The sequence below is a fragment of the Drosophila suzukii genome, chromosome 2L, assembly GCF_043229965.1.
Source record: "Drosophila suzukii chromosome 2L, CBGP_Dsuzu_IsoJpt1.0, whole genome shotgun sequence".
NCBI classification, from domain to species: Eukaryota; Metazoa; Arthropoda; class Insecta; order Diptera; family Drosophilidae; genus Drosophila; species Drosophila suzukii.
In genome coordinates, this window is record NC_092080.1 from 8385316 (window position 1) to 8398265 (window position 12950).

At 39.5% G+C, this 12950-nt stretch overlaps 4 protein-coding genes across 4 annotated transcripts; 2 read left to right on the forward strand and 2 right to left on the reverse strand.

The window, feature by feature from the left end:
• Positions 1 to 627: 627 nt before the first annotated feature.
• Eno (alpha-enolase) lies at positions 628 to 3967 on the reverse strand. Its single transcript, XM_017081623.4, has 2 exons — positions 3808 to 3967; positions 628 to 2500 (listed from the first exon to the last, which is right to left on the reverse strand). Exons 1-2 carry the CDS (start codon positions 3951 to 3953, stop codon positions 1186 to 1188), a joined length of 1461 nt encoding a protein of 486 aa, XP_016937112.3. The 5' UTR covers positions 3954 to 3967; the 3' UTR covers positions 628 to 1185.
• A 1400-nt stretch (positions 3968 to 5367) lies between these two features.
• Rrp40 (exosome complex component Rrp40) lies at positions 5368 to 6215 on the forward strand. The gene has a single exon (XM_017081635.3). The coding sequence runs from the start codon at positions 5467 to 5469 to the stop codon at positions 6163 to 6165; it is 699 nt and encodes a 232-aa protein (XP_016937124.2). The 5' UTR covers positions 5368 to 5466; the 3' UTR covers positions 6166 to 6215.
• Positions 6216 to 6740: 525 nt separating this feature from the next.
• Positions 6741 to 7919, forward strand: LOC108021789 (dehydrogenase/reductase SDR family member 7). Its single transcript, XM_017090596.4, has one exon. The coding sequence runs from the start codon at positions 6827 to 6829 to the stop codon at positions 7790 to 7792; it is 966 nt and encodes a 321-aa protein (XP_016946085.1). The 5' UTR covers positions 6741 to 6826; the 3' UTR covers positions 7793 to 7919.
• Positions 7920 to 8238: 319 nt separating this feature from the next.
• On the reverse strand, positions 8239 to 9421 carry LOC108021778 (rRNA-processing protein UTP23 homolog). Its single transcript, XM_017090585.4, has 3 exons — positions 9248 to 9421; positions 8991 to 9191; positions 8239 to 8701 (listed from the first exon to the last, which is right to left on the reverse strand). Exons 1-3 carry the CDS (start codon positions 9365 to 9367, stop codon positions 8288 to 8290), a joined length of 735 nt encoding a protein of 244 aa, XP_016946074.2. The 5' UTR covers positions 9368 to 9421; the 3' UTR covers positions 8239 to 8287.
• Positions 9422 to 12950: the final 3529 nt, after the last annotated feature.

Here is a 12950-nt window from a genome sequence, read left to right on the forward strand (position 1 = left end):
GAAGTTCCTTACAACAATCAGTACTGAAATTTAAATTTCAGGCGCAAAGGTGTAAACGCAAAAGCTAAAATAATGAATATAAACAATAATATGAAAAATTTAATGTAAAGGGCATACTGATTCCGAGTGTGTAAACCGTATTTCTGAAAACTTTACAATTATCATTGGAATCGGATGGATCCGTTACTGACAAGACATTCATCACGATAAACTGCTGATTTGTTTGACCGTCTAGCAATAATTCTTGTATAAGTGTGAAAAGGGTTCTATCGGTGGATTATGCAATCCCTAAACCTACTCCTTCAGTAGATCCTCATCAATCTCCTCCCGTAATTCTAATCGTTCTCAATAAATTCTTCATTCACTCGGGACTCGACAAGCTTGTTTTCTGCAGTTTATCCTCTTATTTCGAATGATTTCGCGCACCCTTTACAAAAATGGACACATGGTTTCCGGAAATGGATCTCGTCGCTAGACTTCTATTTCCGTAAATTGGGAAATAATAACTAGAATAATAACCAAAATACGAAATGTAGATTGTAGATCTATTCTATTTTACATTTTATATATTCAACGATCCATCTGGCAACTCCACAATTTTCAAAATAAATAAAAAACAACTCGAGATGGATTTTATTATTTTTTATTTCACATCAACTAACAAATTGAATATTTGTACGCATTTCCAATGTGTGTTATATTTGGTGTACTGTTCTTCCTGTGGGATCTCGACTACTGAACACCGTGTATTCGATGAGTATGACTTTTAACTGCTTTCTGCTTAAATTCTATGTCTCAACAACAATTTTGTAACCATTTCTGAAGTGAATAACTGTCTGTATCTGTGTTTTGATGGGTGAGTGTAGTATATAATTTCAATACAATTACAGCGACTACATTGAAGATATGACAAGCTCTCCTGACAACTGACCAAAAATTTCGTACATAGTGTTTTTTGAAGTTTTCTTTTTATAAATAATGATTAGATCAAGGTTTAACATTAATAATAATGTCTAATAACGAAGCATAGAGACAGCAAACGGTTTTGGTAATTTAATTCTGATTCATTTGTGCGCCAGACACAAACGTCCTTGGATCTTATTCGTCCAGCTGCGTCCCTCTCCTCAAGATCCAGATCTCATGCGATGGGGGCTGGTGTGGTTGGAATTTTGAAGTGGCCCACGTTTACTGGGGCTTCCTGAAGGACTTGCCGGCGAACTTGACGCCAGCGCCGATCTCCTCCTCGATGCGCAGGATCTGGTTGTACTTGGCCAGACGCTCCGAGCGGCAGGGAGCACCGGTCTTGATCTGTCCGGTGGACAGGCCGACGACCAAATCACCGATGAACGAGTCCTCGGTCTCGCCGGAACGGTGAGAGACCATGGTGCCCCATCCGTTCTTCTTGGCCAGCAGATGGGCGGCAATGGACTCGGTGACGGTACCGATCTGGTTAACCTTCAGCAGCAGGCAGTTGCAGGCCTTCTTCTCCACAGCGGTGGCAATACGCTTGGGGTTGGTCACAGTCAGATCATCGCCCACGATCTGGATCTGGGTGGAACCGGTCAGGTTGGTCCAGGCCTCCCAGTGGTCCTGGTCGAAGGGATCCTCGATGGAGACGATGGGGAAGTCCTTGATGAACTCCTGGTACAGGTTGGCCAACTTATCGGCCGGCAGCCACTGCGACTTGTCGCTCTTCTCGTTCTTGAAGTCCAGATCGTACTGGCCATCCTTGTAGAACTCGGAGGCAGCCACATCCATGCCGATCTCGATCTTGCCGGTGTAGCCGGCCTTGGCGATGGCATCGCTGATCAGGTTCAGGGCCTCCTTGTTGGACTGAATGTTGGGGGCGAAGCCACCCTCATCACCCACGGCGGTGGCATCCAGACCGAACTTGGCCTTGATGACGTTCTTCAGGTGGTGGTACACCTCAGAACCCATCTTCATGGCCTCGGTGAAGGTGGTGGCACCGGTGGGCAGGATCATGAACTCTTGCATGGCCAGCTTGTTGCCAGCGTGGCTGCCACCGTTGATGACATTGAAAGCGGGCACTGGGAGGATGATCTCCTTGTTGCCAGCCAGATCGGCAATGTGTTTGTACAGGGGCACGGCCTTCTGGGCGGCTCCGGCCTTGGCAACGGCCAGAGAAACACCCAGGATGGCGTTGGCACCGAACTTGCTCTTGTTCTCAGTGCCGTCCAACTTGATCATGAAGTTGTCAATGGCGGCCTGATCGACCACATCCAGATTGGCCTTGATCAGCTCGGGTCCCAGGGTGTCGTTGACATGACCGACAGCCTTCAGCACCGACTTGCCATGGTAGTTGGCCTTGTCGTTGTCGCGCAGCTCCAGGGCCTCGTGGACGCCGGTGGAAGCGCCGGATGGCACGGCGGCACGGAAGAGTCCCAGCTCGGTGGTAAGGTCGACCTCCACGGTGGGGTTGCCACGGGAGTCGTAGATCTGACGGGCCTTGATAGCTTTAATGGTCATCTCGTCGCTGGCACTGCAAAAATCAAAGTCCACAAGGAAAGCGAATTAGTATTAAGTTTATCAAGTGCTTTAATCAAAGCATAGTGTTTAGAAAAATAACAACCGCTGATAAGAGCCTTCAATATTAATTGTCGATGTGCTCCAGAAAATTCCCGAAATCCCAGACATGTTATTTTTTATTAACTAATTAATACACAGATTGCTAAGTTATTCTTTAAATAACAGTTAAAAGACTACTTGGTTAAAAAATTTCTAAAAGGTTCACGCGCGACACGGCGATATATATTTCATGCTGAAAGATTTAGAAATATGTTGAAACCTTACTAAAATAATTGTTATTACAATGATTCTATATTAAATGGCGGCTTTGGAAAATATATCTCAGAAAAATAATTTTTTTCATTTATTTATTTCCTTTATCTGGGCTTTTAACAATTTTATTGTATACTCTTTAAAGTATTGATATTGTGAAAAATGTATTCTAAAACATTAAAACATTTCATTGTTCCTAATTTTTTCAATATCTAAAAGGAATGGTAATAAAAAATTAAATTTCTTGGCATGTCATATTTGTTTATTTATAACATATTAAAATAAATATATTTATTACATAAATATGTTGTTGTTTTTTTAATATCTTGAAATGCATCTTAAAGTCTCCAGATTTTTGTATATGTTTGTAGATAAATTGTTTTAAAAATGTGTTAACTTAAACTACCTATATCTTTACAAACTTTTGCAAAAAAAAAAACAGCAATAAATCGCTTGCTATTCGAGCGATGAGTGGTGTAACTTTCTCCATGGAATATTCTCGAAAAGTCCCCCACTATTTTCTATATTTAATTTGTCTTCAGATTTCAGTAAAATATTTCTAAAATTATTTAGAGTCAATGACACGGGCGGCATTTCCCGTATTCCCGACTCAGTGGGATTTTTTTTCACATTTCTCTCGGCGAACAACCGAATGACCTCTAAGCTACTTTTAAAGGTCAGACCCATAGTGAGGCACTCAGTAAAGCCGGAGTACGTGGAAGTGTTGCAAAAAACGAAAGTATTTATTTACTGCGATATGACAATTTGCTGTCAATTGACAGTATTTGATTTGTGCAATTAAATCGATTGGAAATATACGAAAATACCCCACTTGAAAATTTGCACAGAAGAATTTGTTAGATAATCGCGCAGAAATCGCTGTCGAAAATGTGTTTGATTTCTAAGGCATTCGATGGGGCTTATCTACGTGAACTTGGCAGATAAAATAATTAAATATTTTATTAAGCTGGACCCACGCACACACATTCATTTCACAATTATACATACCAAGTACTATTACTGAAGAACTGCAGAAATTTAAATCCAGATGAGAGCTGGCTGGCTGCTGATTTGCTTCTGAAAGCGCTCGCCGACTTTTCGCTGCCCGACAAAATTTTGGGGAGAGCCCAACGCAGCGCCAGAATGTGCGCCATTGTGTGGAACTTGAGGAGCGGCTGAGAGAGCTAGAGCTGGGAATAATATCGATTAGATAGGGTTTACAAAAAAGTTTAAGCACAAGTTTTTAATTTAAGGACTTGTCTAATAATTAAGTATTAGTCTTATGTTGATACACCTGTATGTTGTAGACTCTACTCCATTGTGACTAGTGCGATAAAAGTAAATTTACTCTTGCATTACTGTGCTATAAAACTAGTAACTTAAATCAAATTAACTTAAATAAAATAAACTAAATAACAGTTTAAAAAAAAGTATGCACATATGATAATTTTTTGTGGAGTGAAACTAATGGAGTGCTTCAAACCTTTTGCCGTTGGTTGTGACTATCTATTTTCTAAAATATAAATTAAATAAGTTTTTTGTGGTCGATCGTACCCCACTTGCTTATTTTAGTTATGGTACAACAATAGAAAAATGTTTAAAATTTGTATATGTTACAAGAGTTCCTGAAACTATTATAATATACATTTTTAAAATAGTGAACAAAAAAATAAACTTTAATGTAATCGATGTTTTTACCCACCTCTAAAAAGAGTGTGATTTCCTAAAGAGAGAATACTTACTTTATATGTATGCGTTTCCAGGTGCTCGCCGGTTTTGAATGTGGGGGTGCGTTTTCCCGTAGTTGTTGTTTTTACTGGTATTATTCCTATACTTTTTGGGGAAAATTGACCTTCGCACAAGGTTAGAGGAATCGACTTCCACACGCAGCGGTGGATCGCATGTCTATCTGAAAGAGCGTAAGAAGTAATGCCAAAGTTAATCGTTAATTAAAGCATAAACTATATAATGACATCCAGAAGATGCATGTAAGAACAGCTCTTTGAGGTTTCTGGACAATCAGGTCATTCAAAGTCACAATATTCACGCTTTTTAGTAACCATAAATTAGAGAAAATAAATGCCAAGGCCGTTTTTAAAAAATCGTACGATTATGTTTATGGCGGCACAGCTGATCGGGCTATTAATAAATATATATCAGTTAACATTACTCCCACTCACTGTTAGGGTTTTAAAAAAAAGGCGGTAAACATTTAAACAAGTGGAGCTCATTAAATGGGACAATATTTAGAATAATTCAAATGATGTTAATGTAATTAATAGATTGAGGGAAATATAAAAAATAAACAGGCAGTAATTAGATTTCTTCCATCTGGAAAAAGTTAATTATTTACAAAGGGAACATTGAGATAATTTATATGTAACTATGGCTTAAAGTTCTCTATTGAACTAACATTTTTAAAAAGGCAATAGTTATTACATTTTTGGACTTTTAAATAACAAAATTAACCATTATTATAAACAAATGTTAAGTTAACAGCTGATTATTTAACACAAGTAAACATAAACTGTTAGCCCAAGCTGTTATGACCAGGGCTGCCAAACAGTAGTGTTGGCTAACGTCCAATTCGACCATATGTTTTGAAAGACACACGCGGATTTTTTGTTTGGACTTGGAGTTCTCAAAAGCCGGAAAGAAACCCCTAAAATGAGCACAACGAGCACAATTGTGATGCCCGGCGAGCGGATTTCGGCCATCGAGGAGTTGGCCAAGAGCAAGCGGGTGATTCTGGGACCAGGACTGCGCCGACAGGACGACACAGTGGTGGCCAGCAAAGCGGGTCCTCTGCGCCACAAGGAGCCCAGTACTTTCTGGGTGGACAACTACCAGAGGAGATACATCCCTGCCCGTGGTGATCTTGTCCTGGGAATAGTTCGTTCCAAGGCGGGTGATAATTATCGCGTGGACATCGGAGCAGCGGACACGGCCTCCATTTCGTATCTTGCCTTCGAGGCGGCCACCAAAAAGAATCGCCCGGACTTGAATCCCGGAGATCTGATCTACGCCAGGGTCCTCAATGCCAGTGCGGATATAGAACCGGAATTGGTCTGCGTCAATTCCGTGGGCAAACGTGGAAAACTGGGCGTCCTTGCCGAGGGATTCTTCTTCAAGTGCACTTTGAATCTGGGCAGGATGCTGTTGCGGGAAAACTGCCCTGTTCTCGCCGCCTTAACCCGAGAACTGCCTTACGAGATCGCTGTTGGAGTCAACGGAAGGATCTGGCTGAAGGCACATTCCCTGAGAGAAACCATCGCCCTGGCCAATGCCATTGTGGCTCTGGAACAATCGGGCTGCGCGGAAATCGACAAGATATGCGACAATCTGGGCGACTTTCTGCAGGCTTAGCATTAGTTCTTAGATTACTTACATTTTATATTAAAAAAAGTTTAGCCAAAGGTTTTGCTTGAATTTTGATGCGACTGTTGGCGCAAAGGCGGAGTGTTGAAAGATTTCTTTCGTTTCGTTTACGTAAAAGGAACAAAGTATCAGAGATGAGCAGATTGGAAAGCTTCTTGTAATCATATATATGTTCTTTTTGCAAGAATATCACTTTTATAAGACATTTGAAAAAAAACACACATCTCAAGCAGTTTAAGAATTTTGAGTAACCTAAATTATGTAAAAAGTTCAAAAATATGTTAATGAGGAGGGTTTTGTGAATGAGAATAGAGCAAACTAAACTAACTTAGAAGTAACTTATCAAAATATCACCTTTGAAAATTTTTAATAGGCACCAAAGTATTGAATTAAAATGTAAATACTTTAATTTTATTTAAATTTAATTCTAATCAAAGTATACCCATGGGTAAATGGAATTACATTCTTCCGGGAAAGTGAATAACTTTCTGCGGTCACTGCGTCATCACTGATACCCACGACCAGCTGATCCGATCGGACCCACTTAGCACTGAATTTTGTCGTAGCCGAAAACCCGCTTTCAGTGTCTTACGTTGCGGCAGAGGACAAAGGTATCACCCGCCCACCAGCGCCACCCAAAGCCATCAAGATGACCTTTCTGGAGTTTCTGCTGCTCCTGCTGGTGCTCTACTACGTTGTCTACGTGCTCCTTTGGATCCTGCTCGACTGCAATGTGGCGCTGTGGTACAAATCCCGCTTCGGAGTCTCCTTGACGTCGATGCGCGGGCAGGTGGTTTGGATAACAGGTGCCTCGAGCGGAATTGGAAGGGCATTGGCGCTCAGTTTGGCCAAACACGGAGTGAAATTGGTGCTAAGTGCCCGCAGGATTGAGCAACTGGAGCAAGTTCAAGAGGAATGCCTGGCTGCAGCCCGAGGATTGCTGGCCACCAAGGATGTGCTGGTCATACAAATGGATATGCTTGATATGGATGATCATAAAACACATCTCAACACGGTGCTCAATCACTTTCACCGGCTAGATGTCCTTGTCAACAATGCGGGCCGATCACAGCGAGCCAGTTGGACCGAAGTCGAGATCGAGGTGGATCGGGAGCTCTTCGAACTGGATGTCTTCTCGGTGGTTCATCTCAGCCGCCTGGTGGTGCGCTACTTCGTGGAGCAGAATGGCGGTAGAGGTCACATCGCTGCCACCTCCAGCATCGCCGGCTTCAGTCCGGTGCCATTTTCGCCCACCTATTGTGCTGCCAAGCACGCTCTTAACGCCTATTTGCTCTCCCTGAAGGTGGAAATGCGTAAGCTGGATGTGTCCCTCTTTGCACCTGGACCCATTGCCACCGATTTCCTGCAGGAGGCCTTCACCGGCGAGCAGGGCGGTAAAGTGGGTCTCAGTACGGCCAATCAAAAACGGATGACAGCCCAGAGATGTGGTGATCTCTTTGCCGTTGCCTTGGCCAACAAGATGGACCTGACCTGGTGTGGTCTCTTCCCTGTCAATACGTTGGCCTACTGCGCCCGCAATCCCACATTGAGCAAGATTTTGGCTCAGTTCATGACCGAGAAGACGCTGAACAAAATTCGCGAGGGCAAACTGTAAGAATATCAGTCGTGCGCCACGCCCCTGCCCTCTCACTCCTCTTAACGGCTCTCAGTCAACTTTTATACTATTGTACAATGTTTAACTATATAAAAAATGTATAAATATGTACACGAGATTAAGTAAATTGTTTGTTTAAATGGCGATAATCTTGAAAGGCACAGTGGGAAAAAATAAGTTTCTTCAATGCAATTGAAGAACGAAATACTATGAAAGCCAACAAAGAAATTTCTGTCTTTAAAACACACTTTTCTGAATTATTGCAAATGGTTAAATACCATTTAAAGTTATTAAGAAGCTATTAACTACTAAAATGCCGTTTTAAAAACTGGTTAAACTGTAGCAATTTTTCTGCAATTAAAGAATTCCAAATTTTAAATATACTGAGGTGGCTTGTTTTAACAATTACCCTATAAATATATTCTATTTTTTTTATCAGACTGCAGTTTACTTTTCATTATCATATATTTATCTACTCGTTAAACCAAATTTAATCTAATCTTTTTTTAATGCCGCCTTGACATGAGCGGGTATCTTGATGCGTTTTCGTTTCGCCTTGGTTATTGTGGTCTGCTCGACTCCTTTGAGCTGTGGTTTTTCCCTTTCTTTTTTGCTCTTCTTGCAGGACAATGGATTGGGGTTCTTGGGTCCTTTGTGCTTCTTGGGTTTGACCGCAGTTTCAGCTGGCTTCAGGCCCTGCTTCTCCTTCATATAGTCGATTTTCTCGACCTGTTTGCCCAGCATCAAGTTCTTGGCACGTCGTTGTACCCACTTTTTGGAGGCTTTCGATGGGGCTTCCAGAACGGGGGTGGCTTTGTGTAGATACAGTAGACAACGTCCGGGGATCTTGCGAAGACTCTCTTGCAGCAGACGATCCTGCGAGGCTACAACGTAGCGGTTGTCTTTGGTCTGAAATGGATAATAATTAATAATAATGGAAATCGAACTTTTAAGGCTAACGATTTTTTTAGGCAATGAATTAATTTAAATAAATAGTAGTCGAATTTTATAGTTAATTGTCATATGATTATGGTTAAGCTTATTATGAACTAGGTACTTAAGTCCTTTTCTTCTTGAATGATATATTTATTTTGAAGTATGCAATTTCTATTAAGAAAACCCAATTGAACTGAGGTTATTTTACTTCACACCATAGTTACTTTGGGGTAAGGGATTATTTTCTCTTTCCACAATTTACCATAGATTTTATGCATTCGGCGGCAGCCACTGGTTTTCCCTCGTGGCCGCATTTGTGGACATGGAATCGCTTGACGATCGAAGTGGCTCCGGTGAGAGGAGCTCCCAAGGATTCTGCCTCTAGGATAACGCACTGTGTGGTCAGCAGCTTGACCCCGCACTGGAAGTACTTTTTAATCTGCTCATCTATGCCAATTTTTTGCTGAAAATTAAAAAATCAACTAAGTAATCAACAAGTTTTATTATGGTAAAACTCACCTGCAGAGCTGCCTGGCAAAAGGTAGCATCAATGAGCACTTGGTAGGGTTCCCGGTAATCGAAATTAGTGGCGAAAAACACCAGGGTTTTGTGGGACTTCTTGAAACGTGATATTTTCATATTTTAAAATATTTAATGTGTTTCCATATAAACAAAAACAGCGTGCAAATGCCAGTGCTTACAACGCCGAAACTCAGCTGTTTTGAATTAACAGCGCATATGCGCCCAACAGCTCTGTTATGACTAACAGCGTGCTGTAATGTAAATTCAAAATATTTAACATTTGCGCCATTTCGGGAAACAAGCTGAGAATGCATTTGCAACCCTCTTGAAACAATTTCACCCCTTCTCTCTTTTTCCCAAGCTATTAAGCGTTTTGTTTTCATTTCCTTTCGCATAGTTAGTTGTATTCCCACTGCAGTTGCAGGCGCATCCAGTAGCGCGCAAGTAAAATAGCTTTTTAATGTATTTTTCTATACTTAAAAGTGACATTTGATACTGAAAGTTCTAAAGTAAATGTGTAAACCAGTAAATCAAACATTTCCAGTTAATGTAATTAACTAGTTTAAGGACTTTTGAGCCCTGTGATGCGTAATTTTACAATACAAACAGTGTTTTAAAAGAACATATTACGGCGTATATATCAACAATAGTGCCGCTTACAATTCCCATATTTTGGTGTTCTTTTGTCTATTTTTGTTTACGGCGCATATAAAGTTTTTCGACCCCCTCTAACCCTCTATTGTTTTTCTACCTTTTTACCGACTCACCCTCAAAAGTTTTTCCTCTTTGGTCATTTTCTTCTTGTTTTTCCTTAATCTGCTCAATTGGCATTCAATTGATGGACGTTTTTTCAGCTAATCATGCTGATTGGTTTTAGCTGAGGGTCTCGAGGGTCTCTGTTTTTTTTGCCTACACATGGATTTTAAAAGAAAATTGAGCAAAAGTAAAGGTTTTAATCTTTTAATCATAATAAAATTTCATATAATATAAAAAGTGATAACTAATCTACGTTACATTTATGTTTCATAATATTTTAAATTGATTATATGATTTGCATATTGCTATGAATCATATTTATTTTTTCTCGCGTTTTTTTCCGTGCACGATAAAGAATATTGGTCAAGTTTGCCTATAATGGCATGTCGATAAAGCCACCAGTTGCAGCAGCTGTGTGATCCAGTATTGTTTTTCCTTGTTTTTCCAGCATTAATCTCTGAAGGTTGGGCCATTGACAGCTGTCATCGATTGAAGGTTGAATTGTGGGTGCAACCACCTTCTTGATCTGGGACTCTTCGGATGGTTCATCATCTTCCCTTTACAGTTTGTTCTTGCAGTTTATTCAACTTTCCGTTTGTAAAATACAATGAAATTACCAAAAGCATACTGATATTCATATGCTAATCGGTTTCGTACTCATATTCCTTTCAGAACACACCTTTTGCTGTAGGAAAATTTACGTTTATTATGAAATTCAGTCATGTCCCGTATGTCTCGCATTCTCATATATTATTCGCTCCTTTCATATTTTTTGGAAGTCTTCTTTCGCTGTTTCCGGCGATTTTTTCGGTAGTTCCCGTATTGTTTTATTCGATTTGATTAGAAAGAAAGTGACGCATATTAATAATTCTCGGAGAGGGAGGTTATAAAAGGTGGATAGGTGGTTGTGGAAAGAACCCACAATTCGCATTGTGCTGGGGTAAATATAGATAAATAGTAAAGTTCCACGTAATTTGGTTTGGGGAAGCACCTGAACAGAAATTGATTTGTCGTGATAAACTTAGCTGGACAATATAATTTGATTTATTAATAAAAACTAAACTATTTTAGGAATATAGAAAAAACTATGAAATAGAAAAACATATGCGAAGGTAAGAATTTTTTTAACAAGTGGTGAGGTAGCCTATAAGCTCGGTTTTAATTCACATTTTCTTTTCATAAAACTATTTAATTTTTTGTTATATAACATTTGATCCAACAAAGTCAGTTAAACATTTATGTTAGTCTTTCCGGCCATTATCGCAGTGTGATCCACGGATCGTTAAATTCTGATCCCGTAAACTTTTAAAGCACCCATCTCCAGACAATGAACTATATAACATCAGCTCATACATATATATAATTCATTCCCCTATGGCTTACCATCGTCACGATCGCCGTAGAATCCGCAATTTCAACGAGATAGGAGCAGACCAAAATTTCAAGTAGCCTCCTGCATAACTAACTTATTCATTCATTGATCCATTCACATATCATCTAACGTCACGCCAATCCGGATCCCCTGCCCCCCCAATTGTTTGCAGTTTATGAATGTCAATCAGGCTTAAAGACTGAAAGTCAAACTTTTTCTCCGATGCCGATTCCGATCCCTTACCCCTTCGGTACGTCAGAACCCTAATTAGTTGCCAAATGGTGTTTGCTGTGCATTTGGAACGTAAGCCGATTTGGTTTTGGCTGTATCTTTTCATATACGGTATACCAACAATATATGTATATAAATATTTATGCCTTTCATTAGCGAAACATATCGTGTGCCAAGTGGACTTTCAATAATGAGATTTTATTTTCTTACAATTTAGATGGGCATAAGGAAAGACCTCTCATGTTAATTTGTTTATTATTGTGTGCCTTTCGCAATTTTCGATTACATTTCAAATTTCACTATCAGCTTGGAATATTTTTCAAGCTAAAAAAGTGTCGCCCTGAGTATTTCCGAGAGTGCAAAAAATGATCTGATCTTGAACCAAGGTTGAACCCTTGTCTAACATTTTTTTAACGGAGTGGCACGTTTCAGCAACATGTCAACTCAGAGGGCTATTTGTTTTTATATAAATATGAATTATAAGCTTCTATATATATTTCTTCGAGTAGACCCAAAAGTCTTGCGGCAATAGGACACGCGATGTCTAATCAGTTCACTGGACATATAACGCGATTCATCATAATCACCATCGTCATCATCATCAACGTGATCTCCGCTTGCGTAGTTTGAAACTGTCAACAATCAGCAATTTGTTTTTAAGCTTATTCAGTTTTTTTCACATTTTAATAGCTGAGACTAGTGTCTCGCAATTTAGAGAAAGGTGAAGCAGGTAATTTATTCACAAATGCGTACCGAAATCCATATTACCAAGTTTAAAGTTCAGATATGTGGGTTAAGAATAATAAACCGAACTCATTAATTTGATATGAGTGTCATGCAAAACTCGAAATATGTCTGGGAATTTGGCTTTTCCTTAATGATTTGTTTATAAACAATCTATAACCTAAAATGCTTACCAATTTGTGACGCTTAGGTTTATAAACAACTTTTACATACTCATACAAATTGTAAACAGTTTTGGTTTAAAATACACAAACTAAAAAATTGTAATAAGGCCTTAAAAAAAATTCACTTACACAGATAAGCAATTTTTTATACCACTAATTTCATTCTATAAATGGAAAGCCATTAACATAATGAATAACACATTTATATATAAAACATCTAAATAAGAACCATTAACAACAAATTTTAACTGATAACGTTGTAATCAGTCAGCCGGAAATAAATTTAATTGCTACAAAAATGTCAAATTTTTAACCAGAAGTAATCAGACGGTGTCTATTTATAGTTAAACCCGAGATATATCCCAATCTGACTCAATAAAATCTTTAGCTCATCTACTCAAAGCCCAAACCACCAGGGAAAATAACGTGACGT

Excerpts from the sequence above, each read along its gene's own strand:
- Eno (XM_017081623.4), bottom strand. The coding sequence starts at position 3,953 with ATGGCGCACATTCTGGCGCTGCGTTGGGCTCTCCCCAAAATTTTGTCG. Across the intron at positions 2,501-3,807 it reads TTCTTCAGTAATAGTACTTG|TGCCAGCGACGAGATGACCA; the intron begins GTATGTATAATT and ends TGATTTTTGCAG.
- Rrp40 (XM_017081635.3), top strand. The coding sequence starts at position 5,467 with ATGAGCACAACGAGCACAATTGTGATGCCCGGCGAGCGGATTTCGGCC.
- LOC108021789 (XM_017090596.4), top strand. The coding sequence starts at position 6,827 with ATGACCTTTCTGGAGTTTCTGCTGCTCCTGCTGGTGCTCTACTACGTT.
- LOC108021778 (XM_017090585.4), bottom strand. The coding sequence starts at position 9,367 with ATGAAAATATCACGTTTCAAGAAGTCCCACAAAACCCTGGTGTTTTTC. Across the intron at positions 9,192-9,247 it reads TTTGCCAGGCAGCTCTGCAG|CAAAAAATTGGCATAGATGA; the intron begins GTGAGTTTTACC and ends TTTAATTTTCAG. Across the intron at positions 8,702-8,990 it reads CCGAATGCATAAAATCTATG|ACCAAAGACAACCGCTACGT; the intron begins GTAAATTGTGGA and ends TATCCATTTCAG.